General features: G+C 31.4%; 3 protein-coding genes across 7 annotated transcripts; 2 read left to right on the top strand and 1 right to left on the bottom strand.

Annotated features, from left to right (window-relative positions):
- The first annotated feature begins 1,887 nt into the window (after positions 1-1,887).
- LOC107629841 (bromodomain testis-specific protein) lies at positions 1,888-4,824 on the top strand. 2 transcript variants are annotated; one of them, XM_016332867.3, is made up of 8 exons: positions 1,888-2,046; positions 2,151-2,286; positions 2,450-2,792; positions 3,069-3,263; positions 3,382-3,471; positions 3,628-3,686; positions 4,168-4,318; positions 4,464-4,824. In XM_016332867.3, the coding sequence occupies exons 3-8, from the start codon at positions 2,481-2,483 to the stop codon at positions 4,545-4,547; spliced, it is 891 nt and encodes a 296-aa protein (XP_016188353.1). In that variant the 5' UTR covers positions 1,888-2,046; positions 2,151-2,286; positions 2,450-2,480; the 3' UTR covers positions 4,548-4,824. The 2 variants fall into 2 exon arrangements, with proteins under 2 accessions (XP_016188353.1, XP_016188287.1); XM_016332801.3 differs by having other exon boundaries at positions 2,151-2,318.
- A 2,268-nt stretch (positions 4,825-7,092) lies between these two features.
- On the top strand, positions 7,093-10,611 carry LOC107629683 (phosphatidylinositol 4-kinase gamma 5). Its single transcript, XM_016332572.3, has 2 exons — positions 7,093-7,453; positions 8,044-10,611. The coding sequence occupies exon 2, from the start codon at positions 8,322-8,324 to the stop codon at positions 10,251-10,253; it is 1,932 nt and encodes a 643-aa protein (XP_016188058.1). The 5' UTR covers positions 7,093-7,453; positions 8,044-8,321; the 3' UTR covers positions 10,254-10,611.
- Positions 10,612-16,409: 5,798 nt separating this feature from the next.
- On the bottom strand, positions 16,410-19,615 carry LOC107629501 (S-adenosyl-L-methionine-dependent methyltransferases superfamily protein). Of its 4 annotated transcripts, XR_015902149.1 has the most exons (3): positions 19,442-19,615; positions 16,487-18,131; positions 16,410-16,438 (listed from the first exon to the last, which is right to left on the bottom strand). XR_015902149.1 is itself a non-coding variant. In XM_016332349.3 (2 exons), exon 2 carries the CDS (start codon positions 18,039-18,041, stop codon positions 16,620-16,622), a length of 1,422 nt encoding a protein of 473 aa, XP_016187835.1. In that variant the 5' UTR covers positions 18,042-18,167; positions 19,442-19,614; the 3' UTR covers positions 16,410-16,619. The 4 variants fall into 4 exon arrangements, 2 of the variants coding, with proteins under 2 accessions (XP_016187835.1, XP_088356889.1); XR_015902148.1 differs by lacking the exon at positions 19,442-19,615 and having other exon boundaries at positions 16,487-18,485; XM_016332349.3 differs by having other exon boundaries at positions 16,410-18,167; positions 19,442-19,614.
- Between the last annotated feature and the right edge of the window lie 301 nt (positions 19,616-19,916).

Raw genomic sequence — 19,916 nt, 5'->3', positions numbered from 1 at the left:
CACAGTTCACTACACAAGATATATTAATTAAAATCACACGGCTATCATAAATTAAAACCAACTAAAACAAATAATTTTACTAAATCCAATTTACTAAACTCCCGAGTAATAATAATTTAACTTCTAAATTTAATTAATAATCCTACAAATCATTGTGAATGCTTTTTAATTTTTAAAAATTACGATATTATTATGCATATTAATTATTTTAGCCATACTGTTTCCTAAAGTAAGTATCGAATTGTTTCTTACATAATTATTTATTTATTTAGTCATAGATAATTTATCGGATAATAATTCCTATATCACTAACTATAATTTCTAACTTATTATTAATAATAATAACTAACAGATAAATCCAATTCTTATTTAACTAATAATGTCCCATTTTATTATTAAAACTTCAACTACAATAATATATTTATGTCAGTTAAAAAGCTAACAATAAACAAATAAATATTACCAAAAAATAAATATATTATATTTTACAAAACCTAATTATTAATCAAAATTCCCAACATTATTACAAAAAAGTTTACACCAATTTAGTTTATTTATTTTTACAAAAAATTATTATAATTTCTAAAATTATAATTTCTAAAATTAATTATAAAAGTTAATTAATTAATTATAATTTCTAAAATTATTACAAAAAACTTCTAAAATATTCTATAACAAACTACATCTAAACATATATATTTCTAACTATTATTTAAACATATATTTCTAAATTTCTAACAATAATAATATTTCTGTCACATATATATTCCTAAATTCAATTTCTAACAATAATAATAAAAATTAAATTTCTAACAATAATAATTAGAATTCTGAAATATAAAAAAATTTTAAAAAATAAACTTATATAATCAGGATGGCAGAGATAATTTACAATATAAAATTTAGGATGATCAACATCTTTATATTTGTGTTTTTTTTGGTATTGTAATTTTTTTTTCATGCACCTAAAAGAAGAAGAAGCTGCTAAACAAAGAAGAAGAAGAGAGAATGGCTGCTGGTGGGTTGAAGGAGAAACTGATTTCGGAAGAAGGGAGTGGGTGCAGGAAGGGGGTATGTTGGGTTTAAGAGGCACCATTCTGGGGAGCTTGGCATGCGCAACACGTGGCAGAAATGACACAACTTGGACCGTCTGTGTTGTCACCCTCAAATCAGACTGTCTGATTGGGCAGTTTCAACTCACACCGTCCGATTTCTTCTCCCCTAACACTACACCCTGGTAAAATACATATGCACTCCATATTTGCGTCCTACTCCATTCCCCCTCCATATGAAAATTAAAAAGCGTCTTGACCACTACCAAAAAAAAAAAAAATTTTGCAAAACCATGTGAGGAGTTATAAAAAGGCCTTATGGCTGCATTTGTTTATATATTGAGATAGAGATACAAACTTATATTATTATGTTCAAAGATATTAAAATAGTATACTTTATATTTTTTAATAAGAAGATTCTTTTTGATAGGAAGGTACTTCCTGTTAAAAAAGACGCAAAGATACTAACAAAAAATATAATTATTTTTTTTATTATTCTCATTAATTTTTTATAATTATGTTTTTTATCATTATATTTTTCTCTTCAAATTTTTTATATGAAAAAAAAGAGTAAATTAAACTTTCATAATTTATTTTAATTTATTATCAAATAAATATAAAAATACTAAGTTTTATATCTTTATTTTTTTAATCTTATTTTTAATATCTCATATCAGTATCAAAAACTAGAAGCCACTTGTAATTCTTTTCTTTTTGTCATACACTTGTAATCTCTTTAGTTTCAAAAATTAAAAAAAAAGAAGAGATTAGGTCAACGGCCCAGCCCAATCAAATATTCTCTCATAAAAAAACGATAAAATTAAATTTTGAAACCGCCTTTAGAAAAAAAAAAGAAAGAGAAAACTCTCTTTCTTCTTTCTCTTCGCACCAAAAGCAACATCAGGACTTGGCGGTGGTGGCGACGGCGGCGAAAGTGACAACAGCCAACAGGAACGGCGGCGGAAAAATGTTTCTCAAATCAGTCCGTACACATGTAAAACCATTTATCAATTTGGAAATTTAGGGTTTCATTTTGATAGCGTTTCTTAAGTTGTTTGATTATACTAACATAAGCTAGATTGATTGTGCTTGATGCAGATCCAAGTTTGCGTGATTGGACATGCTTAACAATAAGAACAAAAGCTTTTTCTCAATGAGCTGCGACGAGTTTATGGATCTTTCAAGAATATTGTGTTTGATGAGAATGCTCACACTTGAAGAAACTTGTGCCAGAGTATGATCAATTTTTTGTAACAAATTGATTACGTAAACCACTCTTTTCTCTGTCTAATTTTAGCTTTTAAATTATTTTGTGGAGAGGTTTCCTCAAGGTTCATTAGTTACTCATCATTTCTGTTAATTTAACTAGTCTTGTGTCTTGTGGTGGCTAATTGCAGTTATCAGTTTCTGTGATTCATTATTTTAGCAATGTCGGAAGCGTCGAAAAGTTTGGGTGGCCATGAAAGAGTAGGACCTGATTACTTTGGTTATTATTCTTCTGAAGTTGTTAATTTGTTGTCACAAGATGAGGATGTTTTGTCTGTTGCTACTGATGCGTCCGAGGTGCCTCAAAATAAGTGTGGAGAAGGAAAAGAGAACAATGCAGTTGATAGCAATGGCAATTGTTCCGGGGAATTGTTCAGTGACGGCATTGGAGCTGGACTTTCAGACCTGAAAAAGGACAGATTAAGATCACTGCTCAGACAGAGTGTCACTACTCTTTCGTCCGAAGTTGATGAGGTATATCATGCAGCTTGAATCTGTTCTGGTTGTAATTAAAATAATTAAATAAGACCCATTGATGATATGATATTACCAAGAATGTTCATCGCATAAGCTCTACAATTTTTCATATAGAAATTTAGATATTTACCAACAACATTGAATATTGATACAAAAACGATATTGATGCATGTTTTGAAGCTGCTTCTATCGATACATTGCATACCTGCTGAGTTGCTGTCTTGATTATTTAAGGAGTTTGGGTACGTTACTGATTGTCAACCGAAAACGCAGGTGGTAGACCCTGTTTTTGCTATACATCAATTGCAATCTAAACAAAGAAGTAAAAAACAGACGCTGGATCATACAGCTGTTGCATCAAACAATGCTCAGCATATTCCTTGTAAAAAGTCCAAGATCTTATCACCACCCTCTTCAGCTAGCCTCCATGAACAATTTAGTGATGTCAATCCCACATGCAGTACAGAGGTAAGAGGTATCATTTTCATTAAGATTCTAATTAACATGTGTCTGTAATTTAGTGTACTAATGTGCTCAAGAATTGCGCTAGAAACTAATTTTTTCCTTCATCCCTTTTAACACTTAGGTGAATGATGATCTCCAGTTTCTATTAGAGAATGACAGTGTCGAGGTTCAGGAGATGGTGAAGAACTGTGCAAATGAACTGAATGGAACAGTAATTCTTGAAAATTCTGTGTCTAATATTGATCGTCTTCTTTTAGCTTTTAGATTTCTGTGTCAAATTCATTGCATTTGTCATGTGATGTTTGTATTATATATAGTGCAAGCATGTAATGCATGTATCTAATTGGTGTTTATTGTTGACTTTTAGTTGGAATACATGGAAAAACAACTGGAGGTACTACTTGATGCTGTAACGTCGAAGTGCAGGTATGCTGTGATACTCTATGTCAATATGTGAAGAATGCTGATTCTTGCATGCTTTATTATGTCTCCTGATAAGTTGACATTGACATAATATTGCAATAAATCTTAATATAACAAGTGAGATAAATATATCAATGGTGAACTTTTCTGCTGTTTCTCTCACGAATGCATTGTTGGCTTGAAATCTCAAGTGTCCACCTTTCACCACCTTATCAATCCCAAATGTAAATTGGCATTGGATTTTGATAAATGGTGAACATACTTTACTCTGGAACTTGAGATTAAAGTCTCATGCATGGCCTTGAATGAGAAAAGTAGTGAGGAATCCTCTTTCCACCTTTGATTCTTCACCTAAACAGAGCTTCTAGCGTATTTTGTAACTGCTATCATATCAAACTTATTTGTCCTTTGTGGTGGTTATGAACTATAGTCCCCCCTCCCCCCTCCAACGGAAAAAAAATCTGCATAATTCTAAAACTTACAGGCCCATGACCCTTGGGGAGAGGCAACAGCTTCAGAGAATGATTCAGAAACTACCAGCAAAAAATCTTGACCGAATCGCTGAGATAATTTGTCGAAGTAGGCCTACAGAACAACCAAATTGTGATAAAATCTTTGTTGATCTGGAAAAAGAGGTACTACAATTGGGATTATGATATGATGATATATTTCTTGGTTCCATTGTTATATTGCTTAGTGACTTAGTGTAATTTGGGTTATGGATTATGATCATGATTTACATTATAAGTTGCTTATTATGTTATGTTACATATTCTGCAGGATAATGCTACACTTTGGAGACTGTATTATTATGTTGAAGCTGTTGAGAAAGCCAAAACACTCTCTTGCACTCCAGAGGTTTAGTTTTATAAGTGTTTTTTGAAAACTTGAGCTCTAATTCTAGTTCATTAGAATTCAATATCAACATTAAGAAAATTCATTTGTGCTGAGTATATAGATTTTCATCTTTCTAATGTAGAGGGGGCTTGGTGATACCAATTACCAAATGAAGTATCAACCATACTTTGTGCCCCAAATTGGAAGCATTTGACATTTAATTAGATTTTTTTTTATGAGCCCCTCTTTCCCTATCTTGACATTTATATTTTGAAGAAATTAAATGCAAAAAATTCATTTACAAGATAGTTATGTACTTGTGTGTCTATTTTTTTTGGTAAACTTATTTCTTGCTTCTTTTCTTTTTTGGGTCATGGTCACAAATGGGCCTACCATGTTCTGCTTTCTTGGGTCATGGATTCTCTTTCATGAGACTGGGTTACTACTTTGACTCTAAAAGAGAGTTAATTTACAGCCCAAAAAAGGGTTAACTAAAAGACCGATAAGAAAAACAGAGGTCAATTTAATACTACCAATGCATTAGGGCATTAGGCTTTCTCAAAGATCAGTTACTTGACCAACTCTTCTGGGTTTTTTGGATTATCAATAGTTTAATTGTTGAAAATTATCTTTATTCATTTTAATCTTTGTGTATGAGTGACATTTTTGTATTTATATAACGGTACAGATCATAAATAAATGTGACAGATATACTAACTAAATTCCGATATTAAATTAAGGAAAAGTCTAGGGGCAGCAACTTTGTTAAATTCTAGCCAGCATGTAACTAGCAAAGAAAAGTGAGCCATTGGATGAAATCTCACACCAATCTCACACCATTAAAACCATCATTGATGGCTATTTGATGGCTACAAATCACAAAAGTCATAAAAGTTGCTGCCCCTAGCATTCCTCGTTAAATTAGATTGTCCTGTTATTATTACACTTCTGTTCTACCTGTTCTACAGTTATGACAGAAATTGTACCATTCCTATAAATCAAGGAACATGCGGTAAACAATGATTATGTCCTGATATTGTCATGTTTTTTAATTTTGCAGGAACTGTTTGTATTTTTTGAGATTATTTTTTTGTTAATAATATAAATTTTTGAGTATTATCTAAGTAGTTTATCTAAAAATTAAATAACTAAAATAAATGAATGATAATGATATTTCTATTATAACAACTTGATTGATTCTTAATAATATTTTTTAAACTTGTGATATTTCAACAACTAATTCTTTTACTATTAATTGATTCCATATGTATTAACAAAATACTCTTTCATTAGTGATTAAATTAAATCGGTCTGTTAACTACTAATTTATAAACTTACTGATTTGTTTTGTTACATTTTGAGATCTAATTTGTCAAAATAATAGTTGAAAAACCACTATAAAAAATAAATAGATTTAACTAATTTATATTCTAAAAGCACATTTTAAAAATATAATAATAAAATTTTTTAAATATTTTTAATGTATTTAATACATTCAAAACATAAAAATAATAATTTTATAAGATTTTTATAAAAAAAAAATTTATAATATACTTAACTTATGCCTTTTTAAGACATAAGTTAGCAAAAATTCTAAATAAATTACCCCAAATTCAGTGAGTAGGAGGAAATTCCAAGGTTGTCAGGGTACTATAGGAATTTCACATGGCGCGAATCCATTGGCCATTAAGCTGTGCGCGCTCACAGGATTACTCAACGATGATCACTCTACGGGAATGGGCCCCAATAATTGCGATAAAGCGCCCCATTCATTCGCTGACATTGCTCCCTTTGACCGTGACACAATGACACGTCACTGTCCAATCCGTTTTCGCCACGTCATCATGTTAGACGGTTCTGATCTCTCCTTTCTTCAGGATCAGCGGTATCTGATCTCATATTCTAGACTATTCTTCTCACGTTTGATCGTAGAGAGAGAAACCATGCAAGTAAAAAAGAGCGTACTTATTATTTTTTTTTCTTTTTTCTTAACTTAATAAATCTAGGTCAAGGAAAGAAAGAGTTAAGGAATGTAACAGATTCTTATTTAAGATTGGAATTTGAAAATAAAAAAAATATAAAAGTAGTGCCTTTTCTTAACAAAGTAAAATTTTAAAACTATATCAATTACTTTGGAAAAATATATATATTGAGCCTAATTATGTTAAATTAGTAAATTTTAGCTTGCCATTTGTTAATACTATAAATATACAAAAAAAATATTTTTTCTATAAAATATAAATATTTAATTACGTATCATTGAATATAAAGACTGTTTTTAAATTAGTGGATGTAAGAGAATATTTAATTACATATCAATAAATGTGAAGACTGATTATAAATTAGTAATTCTTTTACCAATATAAAATTTCACAATGCACAATTAAAATATGTTTTTGGCTTTTTGCTTCTTAACCTGTTAAGCTTGCTTAATTTTAAGACAAAAATTCATATTCAATAATTAAGACCCCATTAAATATTTACAGCACACGTGGCCGAATCCAATATGTCAGAAGAAAACATAAATAGTGCGTGTCTTTCATCACAGAAAAAAGAATGAGTAAGAGAGAGAGAGAGACTGAGGGTTAATTTTAACCGTGGTTAGTTTTCGAGCCACGAGTCAATGATTCATGAACCCGTTTGAGTTAAAGAACGTTCTGAGCAACGAGGAACCAAAAATCACTGAATAGAAAAAGAAGAATAAAACCATGACTCACACGTAAATATAAAAAGAGAGAGAAAGGGTTTTCTTCTTTTTCTGAATTTATGTTGTGAATTTTAATCAAACCCTTCCTTCTCCTCCGAGTTAACTCGGAACGAGTCATTTCCCCCTAACACACACACAACTCGCTCTTCTTCTTCTTCTTCTTCTTCTTCTTCTTCTTCTTCCGATTCGATCCCCAAATGGCAACAACAATAATCATCATCATGTGGTAAATAATAATAATTTCTTCGCAGTTCTTTCTTTTTCCCTTTCGATTTCTTCGATCCTTTTTTTTTTTATATTTTTCTCAGCTCAATTTTATGGTTTCGATTTTGGAAGCTTTCTTTTATTTAGCGTCAATTTTGTGTTTATTCTTTTGAGTGTTTGATAAATCTTGCATCTTTTCCTTTTGTTTCTTTAATATTTCATTCAAATGCTTATCGGTTTTCAGGTTTGTTTTAATTTATTCATTTTTAAAAAGAATTTATTAAATTTTAATGCTCGGCAGCTTGACAAAAGAGAAGAAAAAAAGGCACAAAATTTGTGCATGAAATGCTTAATTTTTTAATTTGTGATTATGAAAGTGAATTTTAGGAAGCATGAGTTTGCTGAGTCTGGATCTGTGTTTCTATGTTAGGAATTGGGATTTTGTGAATAGTTTCCATATAGGACCGTGTGTGGCAATAGAAATAAGCAATCAAGAAGCCTTTGATATTAATATAAGCTCATTCATGTATGAACCAAGTTTGATTTTCTGTTTGTAATATTTATTATGTTGTTATGAATTATGATGGAAAATATTGGTATTATTATCTGCAGATTTATTGTTCTTCCATGTGGGGATAATGATGATGGCTTCAATGTAGAAAACCAGCTAGAATCTATCTCCATTTTGTTCAACTCTGGATCTGTGCTGATATTTGGATCAAATTCCCTTCCAATTAATGATTGTTGGGGAACAAGAGATCGGTCCCTCAAAATCGCCGTTGGCTTTGGAGTTCTTGGCAACTACTGCGAGGGAAGAAGCTTTCTTCCATCGCTGCCAGCTCTGTCGCCGTCTGTGAAAACTGTCTGATCTCAGCCGTCAACCACGGTTCATGTCTAGTAAATTGGACAGCCCAATTCAAACCCAGATGGCTGTGGCAGTGATGAGGAGCCCTTTAAGCACGGAGTACCGTGGGGGGAACAAGAGCATTGAAGGAGAGAAGCAACCTGCTGGGAGGAGAAGGGTTTTTGTGCAAACCGATACCGGGTGTGTCCTGAGCATGGAATTGGATCGAGGTGACAATGCACATACTGTGAAGAGGAGGCTGCAGGTTGCCCTTAATGTGCCTACTGAACAGAGCTCACTAACATTTGGGGATTTGGTCTTGAAGAACGACCTTAGTGCTGTACGGAAAGATTCGCCCCTTCTTCTCACAAGGAATCTTATTCATAGGAGCTCATCCACACCGTGCTTGTCACCTACCGGACGCGATATGCAGCAAAGGGACAAGAGTGGGATTATTGAGATATTGGGGCAGTCAAATCACCTTAATAGGATGAAAGATATGGTCAAAGACGTTGTGAAGGCAATTAAGATGGGGGCAGATCCAATTCCTGTTCATAGTGGGCTTGGGGGTGCTTACTATTTCCTGAATAGCCGTGGTGAGAATGCAGCAATTGTGAAACCAACTGATGAGGAGCCTTTTGCCCCAAACAATCCGAAAGGTTTTGTTGGTAAAGCTCTTGGACAACCAGGTCTGAAGCGCTCGGTTCGGGTGGGGGAAACAGGGTTCAGGGAGGTTGCTGCTTATCTTCTTGACTATGAACATTTTGCAAATGTGCCTCCCACTGCCTTGGTGAAGATAACTCACTCAATTTTTAACGTCAATGACGGGGTCAATGGGAACAACACTCAAAGGAAAAAGCTGGTTAGCAAGATTGCCTCTTTCCAGCAGTTCATACCTCATGACTATGATGCAAGCGACCACGGGACATCAAGCTTCCCAGTCGCTGCTGTGCACCGTATAGGGATATTAGACATTAGGATTCTTAATACAGATAGGCATGCTGGCAATTTGTTAGTTAGAAAGCTTGGGAGTTTTGATCAAGTAGATTTAATTCCCATTGATCATGGTCTTTGCCTACCAGAAGCTTTGGAGGATCCTTATTTTGAATGGATTCATTGGCCTCAGGCTTCAATTCCTTTCTCTGAGGACGAACTTTCTTACATTGCGAAGCTGGATCCTGCTCAAGATTGTGACATGCTACGTGCTGAACTTCCCATGATCCGAGAGGCGTGTCTTCGGGTCTTAGTACTCTGCACCATTTTCCTCAAGGAAGCAGCTGCTTTTGGTCTGTGTCTTGCTGAAATTGGTGAGATGATGACTAGGGAATTTCGCAGTGGTGAGGAGGAACCCAGTGAGTTGGAGGTTGTTTGTTTGGAGGCAAGGAAGATGCTGGTGGAGAGGGAAGAACTGTCTCCCTCCCCGAGGACTGACTTGGGAGAAGACTACTTCCAGTTTGATATAGACTGTGATGAAGCTGGGTCTGATTTCAATCCAAAGATGGCCATGGATGATCCTTTAACAAGATCACCTAAACCCATTTTTGGAAATGGGTATGCTCGCAGCCCCCTCTCGAAACTGGATGAGAGCATTGAAGAGGGAGAAGAGGGCAGTGATGGCGAATATCCTGAAGGTCCTGCCAATCCTACCCATGACGGAAATATCCCACCCGTTTCAAAACTTTCTGTGTCACTGAAGAACACCATGCTAAGCGAGGCAAGCCAGAAACATCAGACATACTTTGGAGGGAAATCCGATACTGATGCCTATTTTGCAAATACATCATCTGGTCATAGGAGTGCCAATGAGCAGCTTCCTGCAAGCATAAGCTTTGTGAAGTTGGTTGATATGACTGAGGATGAATGGACTATGTTTCTGGAGAAGTTTGTAGATCTGCTGTATCCGGCATTTGCGAGGAGGAAATCCATTACCTTAGGTCAAAGACAGAGGCAGAGGCTTGGTACGTCGTGCCAGTTTTGAACTTGAGCTTATATACTTTGTTCTGATAGAGTGACTATAGAATGAAGAATAAGGCTTTTATAGGTTTTCCGGGAATGAAGGGTTTGCTAGGATAGTGTTATGGTTTGATGATATATATGGATGAAGAGGATGAGTGTTTTTAGTGTTTGGGAGTGAGGGTAGGATGAAGAACTGATGTAAATATGCTTGGTATCAGCCAAGTGGTAGGCCAAGTAGAATTGCTTGTAGTTTGATCTTATGATTTCATTTCTTCTTTTCTCAAATCACTTTGTGTTGTCTGATAAATAATATGTAGGATTAAAATCTTGAAATGAAGCTTATGTATATAATGAAAATGTCTTTCCCTTTTTGTTCTTAATTTGTTTGCTCCTTCAATCTACATTTATTCTCAGCTCTAAACTTTGATGCATAACTAGTGACTGGGATAAGGGGTCCTGATTTCTAGTTTCCATTTCCCCATGATTGTGTTACCAATTCATTTTAAGGATAAACTTGTAAAATCTGGTTAGTTATCCATTTTCTAGAGTTTCTTGAAACATACAACTTTTAATTTGTGGACAATATCTTTATTGATTCTAAAACTTACAATAAGGATGATTGTGCTTGCTCAATAATAATCCAGCTAAGGTGGAATCTTACTTTATTTTCCAAGAAAGTTTCATAAGACTCTTAATTTTTTATAAATCAATGTTATACCTCACAATTGGTGTTCTTGATTATAAGCTATTTGATAATAGATTTAGTTTTGATATTTACGTATTAAATCTTTTGTTATATAGTTACATAAATGAACTCAGCCTGTTCTGTTAGATTTTTTATAGTCAACGTAAAATTTTGTCGAATTTCAATAAGATGAATTTAGAAACTAATATTGTATAATTAAAACATAACAAATTGAATGTCTTTAATAATAATAATAATAATAATAATAATAATAATAATAATAATAATAATAATAATAATAATGTGTATCCATCAATCCTAGGCAAGTTGTGTCAAAAATTTCAAAAGAATGATTCATTTTAGTCACTTTCTTATCTTAAAAGCACGTTTGATAAAGCCCCAGTATAGGTGGGGTTGGAGGAATCATCAAATCACTAATTTGGACTTTGGAGTCCAAATCCAAATCATCAAAACTGTGAATACTTTCTGTTTGCATTTGTTGTGTTCTGCTGCTTCCATGTAAGTCTAAACCGCCCAACGCATATTATTGTCATCAAATGTGCTTTTTATTCATCAATATGGTCGACTAATAAGTTTACTCGTTCGTTTAAATAAGTATTTAAAATTTGAATTTTATTTCATATGTGCAATAATTTATTGGTTAATAACAGATCCTTAGATAAAAAATATTTTTTTTAATTTTATTTTTAAGAAAACCTTTATGTAAGTAGGTTTGATACAGGTCATTTAGGGTTAAGTGACTAAGTCATATCTTCTTTGAGTATTTATAAGTATTGATAGTAAGAATTGAATTTATAAATTATAAAATTAGAAATAAAAAAGAGAAAATTTAGAAAGCCAGCATTTTTATTAAAATTTTGTCAGTACTTAACTAGAAAAAAGAAAAGTGAGTAATGTCACACTATTGAATGTAATCTCACACTATTAAAAATATTAATAATGACTAATTAATGGCTATAAATTATAAAACTTGTTGGCCTCCTAACACTCTTCAATAAAAAAATACACTTTATTTAAAGATAAATAAAATGAGTTAACATAACATACATATTAATATCCAATACAAAAATATATGAACTAAATATTTCTTTATGCAATTAATTGGCTGTCATCAGCAATCTGATTTTTTTTTCACTGAATAGTGACACAAAAATTTTGTTATTGCTCAGCAAAGATAAGTGTGGAAGCAAGTTTTATTTTCGATATTTTCTATGTTTGTGACTCATTATTTGCACTATACTCCGTTAATTAATTGGATAATGCTAGGAAGACAAAAAATACAGCTAGAATTTGTCTTATTTAGTATTTATTAATTGTCGCAACAATTAATAAATGCTAAATAAGACAAGTTATGACTGTTTTTGACTAATTTTCTTTGGTTACTAAATATTTCCGTAATTAATAATTCAGAAATAGACACTTTATTTAAAGTCTTTAAATAATTGAACACTGACTAAGAAATAGTTGAGGAGGTAAACAATCTTAACCTTATATGAAGAAGATGATGTAAGTTCAAATTTTAATAAGTCAACTTTTGTGAAAATATTAACACTAACATTAATAAATAAATAAAAAATTGTTTTTGAAAATAATTTAGAAATATTATACTTATAGAAGTACAAATTGTACGGCTTAAATATTTAAATTTTCTATATTTTTAAATTCGTTTACAAATATGTTTTCACTTACATATATCCTCAACGAAGTTGATCAAAGTAAAAAATAAAAGAAATAAAAGGAAAAAAAAATGTAGCTAGCACATCATTATCAAGACTTAACAAATATATATTATTCCTCAAGTTGGCAAAATATTTAAAAATAGGGATAAACATACATAGAGATTTGGTGATGTATTCTTGATCACTGATCAGTGATCATCACATCATTTTAGTAAATCTTTTCTTTTTTTAATTGGTGGGCCGGCGATGATTTTTCATCATAGCTTATGTCCTTAGTTGGAACATTATTTTAATTATGTAAGAACAATATGTTTATAATTAATTGATATTGATATAAAAAAAAAAAAACAAAATGATGGTTATTTAATTCAGATAATAGGTAGAATACGCCAAACTTGATTGCCTATATTATTTTTATATATTTCTATTGAGAGAGTGCTTTTATTAAAATTCTCGAGCACTTCCATCACTCCAATAATAATGAAATTTTATTATGAGAAGTGTAGTATTATTAACTTTAAAAATAAAAATAAATAAATAAAGATAAAGAATGGTGCATTTAGTTGGGTGCATTATTATTGTCTCCTAATAGATTGTATTTGTTTACAGCACACCGAGATAAAAATACAGAGACACAAAATCGTATTTAGTATATGAGACATAGATAAAGATATTAAATTTATGTATTTTGTATCTATTTTAATAAAAAAAAACACAAAAATATTAACAAGAGATTTAATTTATTTTTTATTTTTTTTCACTATTTTTATTAATTTTTTATAATTATATATATTTTTTAATTTTTTAAATGAAAAAAATAAAAATATTAATTTTTATATATCTATTTTTTGTGTTTTATTTTCAGTATTTTATTTTATCACGTTCTCAAAACCAAAAATAACTCTATATACATAGTTAGAATGATATATGAAATAACTACTCTAGTTGATACTACTAAATAGGATAAGATTTTATATATATATAGTCTTTATTAGTTATGTATATTGTAAAGCTGCTAGGATTAACATTATAAAAACCAAAAGTAATTTCAAGTGATTCGTAGTAATAAACATAACAAAGTACAATGTTATGTATTGAGTTTATGATTGTTTTATATACACTAATCAGTGTTTGTTGATATTTTAGTCATCAAAAATCTATTTAATCAAATAATCTTGTATGATCTAACAAGTAAAGAAAAATTATTACAAGTGCAGCATCGATCAAGAATATGTTTTCTATATAGTGTTTATGTGAGGTAATCATTATTTTTTGAACTCATTTTTAAAATTGAATTAGATTTAACAATTAATTCAAATCAAATATGCATGGTATTAAAATTTATCCGATTCAACTTAATTGAATTACCCATTTTTTAAATTTCATATTTCAAACGTTCAACCTTCACCTTTTGAACTTGTTTTCTAGGGTTGATATTTGAGATACCCATAATACAAAATTATATAAAAAAAAATGTCATTGAGAGTTAAAAGTATTATTGAATATTGTGTATATATCTAAAATTTGTATAGGTCAAAGTTAGATATATAATCGTATATATAATTATCGACAAATTCTAATTCAGATAGTATATGTCTATCTCCCATCTAAAAGTCTCGAATTCGAACTTCACCTGATGTAACTTGAAAAAAAAAAAAATTTACATAATACTTAACTCTTTACAATAAGTGATCATAGTTAGGGATTTGATTTGATATATGAGGATTATTGAAAAAGTGAGTTGGTGATGAAGTGGCAGCCTAATCTGTTGTGTTTTCCGTAATATTATATTACAATTTGTCATAAAAAAAAAAAAAAAAAAACTGGCCAGTGAGAGTGTCCTAATGTGAAGCTTTAGATTTCATGGTTTGCATTGCAAGATACTATAATGATATGCAACAAACACATATATAAATATAATAAGGTGAAGAAAAAAGAAAAGAATTAAAGTGAGACTGAAACTTGTCTTCTTGTCCCCTTAATTAACCTTTCAAATCAAAGGTTTTTTTTTTTTTTTTTAGTTATGACATTCTCAAGTTTAATTTTCAGAGAGTAATTTGCATATTTAAATTTTAGTTTATATATATATATATATATATATATATATATATATATATATATATATATATATATATATATAAAACATATTTTTTATCATATTAAAATGTAATTAACCCTTAGAACGGTTAGAAGTCTTATGGTTTTATGCATACATTTATAATTTATTATATATATATGGTCATAATAATAACCCTAATATTTATAATGCATATATTTCTTTAATAAAAATAAAATAATAATGTATATATTTCTGACCAAATAAAGAAATAATTCTGGTAATTAGTAGCCATGAGAGAATTGTTGATTGATGGAACTCCACCAACATGAACAGAGAGGAGTATTGTCACGTTATCTTTGGAATATTTTCGAGTTTCCAATAGAAATGATATATAAATCGTTTAAATGAACATTTTCAGAATTTATTCTTATATATATAGGTGAAAACTCATATGCAGTCGACTTCACGTGAAGTTGATATCTGAGAGTTGTTAGATGATTTGACTGAATTGACTAAATTTTTATCTCACGGCTCTCAAATATCAACTTCACGTGAAGTCGACTTCACCTGAGTTTTCACTGTATATATGAAAATGACGACATGTAAGTTTGTTTCTTTGCATGCAAAGGTATCAACAATTAATACTTCAAAAGCAATACATTCAATTAAAAGATATAATTAGATAATTTAAAATTAATTCATCCTAATTCAATTTAGTAAGAGATTTAAATACTAAATATAAGTTTTTGGTTTCAATTTTGCTAACCTTACACCACAAGATATATAGTATGATGTTACGTATAACTTAAAAGTTCTTATAATTGAGATATAAAGCAAGGCATCTAGGTCCATTTCAACAAATCAAAGTAACAATAATTAATATGTGTGTGATTATCTATGAACAATGGAAAGCTAAACAGCATACAAGTGTTAAGATGCATGTGAGTTAGAGTAAAATTTGTGTCAAGAGAAACCCTTTTTTATGTGTGATTCAGTCACATATAAAGAATAAAAGCAGGTAGAGACCAAGGCACATGTCTGTGAATGATAGACAAAGGTTAGACATGGAAATTAAAATACTCTTGAGGCTCAAGTTTCATAGAATGTTAATTGAAAATTATGAGGATGAGGATTCTTGGTTACTCTCTCTACCTTTGGATTATGTGGGCAGAAAGAATGAAACATTCTTGGTGAAAATTCAGGTGAAGTTGATATCCGAGAGCCGTTAGATGAAAATTTAGTCAAATCAGTCAAATTATCTAACGACTCTCAGATATCAACTTCGCGTGAAGTCGACTGACACCTGAGTTTCCACCAACATTCTTAGTCACACCATGAAATATCTCTCTATTATGGGTGCTTTTTTTTAGTGTTCTTTTAAAGGGTTTTTTTTTTGTCATGTGATATAAACTTTTATCCTTGATACCTAATTGAAGAATTTTTGGAATTTTTTACGGTATCTTCCAGTCCAACAAACTAAAATGGTTGTTTCGGTCACTTTAAATCCGAAAAATTCCCTTGCACTTCAATGTACTCCAACCCAAAAATTAAAAAGAAACCTAATTTTATTAAAATACATATTAATATTATCTTGACTCAATGATAATCTCTTAGAGATTATTTTCAGCATTAATCCAATTATCCTCTGTTCCAAGGTCTTGAAATCCTTGCTCAAAGATGTGATTATTTTACACTGGATAACAATTTAAAGCACAAGTAAACCCCCAACATCAATGAAGATATGAATAAAATGTGTCATTCAACTTCCTTCACCAAAATGATCATATTCTGGAGACTCGCAATGCATTTACAAGTTTATGTCCCTAGATCGAGTTTATGAGTTTGAGCTTTACAATTAAATTTTTGAAATGTTTACATCAAAACAATTCAAGAAGTTACAAATGTTCAATTAGTACTGCAGTGCAGAAACTGGATGGTAAGACATCATATCTTGCTTATGGAATTTATCCATGATTCTGGAATCACTGATTTCAATTGCATGAGAAATGAATCGCAATGATCCGAAACAGGAGAAATCTGAGGCGATACAGCAGCAATAAGAACAAAATTTTCGCCATTTCTTACATCTATCTTGTGCAGTTCACAGAAAACTTCATGCAAATGGTTTTCCAGGGACTCATAGAAGGACTTGCTCAGAGGAATGACATTAATAACAAGAATTCCGTTTTCGGACAGAATTGATTTAGCAGCAAGAAGAACATCCCTTCTGACAAATTCCAACGGCGGCGAACTAGTGTCGTTTCGTATGTCTCTTGAATCTAGATCTACCATAACAACATCAAAATTAGGGCTGATCTTGGCATCTAAAAAGTGATCAAAATCATTATGCTCGGAACTAGCAAAAGAACTACCATTGTGCATCTTTTTGTGGTATGCAATCTTCTTCGTAAATTCAATTCCATCTCCGATAACAACTCGAATAGATTCATCAGCTTCCAATCCAAAATAGTGCTTTGCCACACTCAAAACTTCGCCGTCGTTCTCCACACCCGTGACCTCAAAACCCAATTGAGTTGTCAAGAAAGTAAGCAAAGCTCCACCTCCAACCCCAAGGCATAAAGCTTTTGGTTTAAACCCATCTTGAATTTGCCTTGCGATGTTTTCGCTGATCAACGAAAGACTAGCCACCATTGGGGCCAAGTAAGGATGCACCAAAACCCGATGATCAAGCATAAACTCCACATCTTTGATGCTTACACCATCACAACTATGGTCTGTTTCTGGAACTATATGAATCTCTGTTTGAATCAAATTAGGCATCCTCTTAAACCTCAACCGCCTTCGAAACTCTCTTTTAAGGCTACTATGATGAATACCATTCTCACTTTCGATTTCAATTTCAACATCTTCAACCAACATCTCACCAACAAGACATCCAACACATCGATGAATTACTACACTAGAAATTAAATTATCTTCATAATTCAAAAGGGGTATCTCAGGGATACCATTCTTGAACAGAGATCTAGGAGACAAAGCCAAGAGAAGAGGCTTAGACCACACCTCGAATCCCTGCTGATGCAATGAACATTCTAATGGACGATGATAAATATTCGATGTACAATCACCCTCCTTCAATTGGTTTCCTACCAAAATTAAACGAGATATTCCCTGAGAACTATACAGAAGCTGAGAATGACCTGATTCGGTAGAGAAGATCCAATCCGCTTCACGGCCATCCGGAACTAACATGCCACCAACTTGAGGGCTGTCATCAGCAGGTTGGATATGTGAGTCAAGCACAGCAACTCGGAGCAGCGAATCTGAACAAGATGGATTCGGTATAGTGAAGCAGATAAAGCGAGAAGGATGAATGCTTTCGAATGCTCCTGCTTCAAGGGCCATCAGTATAAACTCATCTAAAACAATTGATTTTAACCATAATTATCTCTTACATCATTGCTACTCATAACATCACCACACCTAAACTTGCACCTTCTCAATATATTGGAATCAACGAAACAAATACACCTTGAGAACATAAAGGAAAATACAAAAATAGGGTAAGTACAAATGAAGCCACGAGGATGGATAATTAAACATAAAACAGAAAGCAAGTATCAAGCAAAATGTGAAATCAAACAAAAACAGCAAGATAGATGCAAGTTATTGCAGTGACAACAATTTTAAAAACAAAACCACGGACAGTGGTGGAGCTTAGTTCAGACAAGGGGTGGCCATGGCCCCCCCAAACTTTTTATAAAAAACTTAGTAGTACTTTTTCAAAAGAGAAAAAATAGTTCAATTGACTTAAATACTTTACTATGACTTAAAGTATCTAATAAGTTCAATAAACAACACTCTCTCTATCTTTAGGTTCAAATATAAAAAATTAGATATCTTTTATTTATTTAATTTAATATTATTTTATATTTTACTATTTATTTAATTTAATTTTTTATATGATAAAAAATAATAGAATATTCAATAAGTATTAATATTATTATATTTGTATAAATTGATAAAAAAAATTCAATAAATATTATAAATTTTAATATTTGTCCTTCTAACTTCTTCTTTATATATTTGACAGGATATATATTCAAATTTTTATATAAAATAATAATGAAAAATCAAAGAATTGATACATTTTTTAAGAGGAAGACTAATATTTAAGAAGGAGAACATATAACTTTTACAATATCAACACATGTAGATAGTTCTTCTACTTTAATGAATCACAAAGAAAGTGAGATATAACCTTCAAAAGTTCAAAAAGTTATATCTGATGACTTTAACTTTAACTTTTTGGAACGAGATCTTGAAAAAGAGCTTTAAATTTGACAGTATCACCCAAACCAAAGAGATGAGATTAGACGAGTTTATTTTAAATGAGGTCCATATAAAAAAATATTTGACAATTATTTTCTATTTGGCCCCTCCAAAATTTTGTTTCAAGTTCCGCCACTGACCACGGATACACTCATATGAACAAAACATACAAATATGCAAGTACTTAACTTAATTCATGCAATGACCAGAAGCTACTATTTTCTTTTTCATGATTATGATACTCATTTATCCATCAAAAGCTAGAAATCGAAAATGAAAATGAAAATACAAAATCAAATCATTAATTCCATTCAATAGGAGGTGTTTCTAATTTCTTTCGGGCATTTCATCAAACACCTTGTATGCAACTGTGCAAGTAACCATAACAAATACTAAACTAAAAGAGAGACTCAATTCTCAATTAAAAATTAAAAAAATTAAATTTAAAAATAAAAAAGCCATAGATTAGCTACCGTAGTGAGAGGTGATTCTCAAACAGTGATGAGGTCTGTAGCATAAGCTTGCTACGATCCTAAGACTACTTGTTTTTTTTTCTTTTTGTGATACTGGAATCCTAAGACTTGAATACCATACGTGGTTGTTATTTTATTTTTGGTTGCGCGTAGTATCTCCTAGCCTGACAGATTAATGACTAATTCGTCGCAGATCGGAACTCTATCTAAGGATCTGTCGCTGGTCATGGTTGCTGCATGCACAATGTGAGATTTGAACCCAACACTTGCTTAAGTAGACGAGTGAACTGACCACTCCATCAACACAAGATAGTTATTTTATTTTATTTTATTTTTTTACTGAGAGGACTAGTTTTTTATATATTGGGTTTATATGATACACTTTACTTGGGATTAAAGCCCAATAAGGGCCCAAAATAAATCACAGTTTGATTTTAAAAAACTATTCCATGTCCAAAAAGAATTATTCACAACT

This window comes from Arachis ipaensis, chromosome B1 (genome assembly GCF_059453495.1).
Source record: "Arachis ipaensis isolate K30076 ecotype BB chromosome B1, ASM5945349v1, whole genome shotgun sequence".
NCBI classification, from domain to species: Eukaryota; Viridiplantae; Streptophyta; class Magnoliopsida; order Fabales; family Fabaceae; genus Arachis; species Arachis ipaensis.
The sequence above is the reverse complement of the archived record's forward strand: the minus strand, read 5'-3'. Positions and strand labels throughout refer to the sequence as shown.

Bases quoted from the DNA above. Each gene is read 5' to 3' on its own strand.
- LOC107629841 (XM_016332867.3), top strand. From the start codon at position 2,481: ATGTCGGAAGCGTCGAAAAGTTTGGGTGGCCATGAAAGAGTAGGACCT. The intron at 3,264-3,381 runs GTAAGAGGTATC...TTTAACACTTAG, and splicing joins ATCCCACATGCAGTACAGAG to GTGAATGATGATCTCCAGTT. The intron at 3,472-3,627 runs GTAATTCTTGAA...GTTGACTTTTAG, and splicing joins CAAATGAACTGAATGGAACA to TTGGAATACATGGAAAAACA.
- LOC107629683 (XM_016332572.3), top strand. From the start codon at position 8,322: ATGTCTAGTAAATTGGACAGCCCAATTCAAACCCAGATGGCTGTGGCA.
- LOC107629501 (XM_016332349.3), bottom strand. From the start codon at position 18,041: ATGGCCCTTGAAGCAGGAGCATTCGAAAGCATTCATCCTTCTCGCTTT.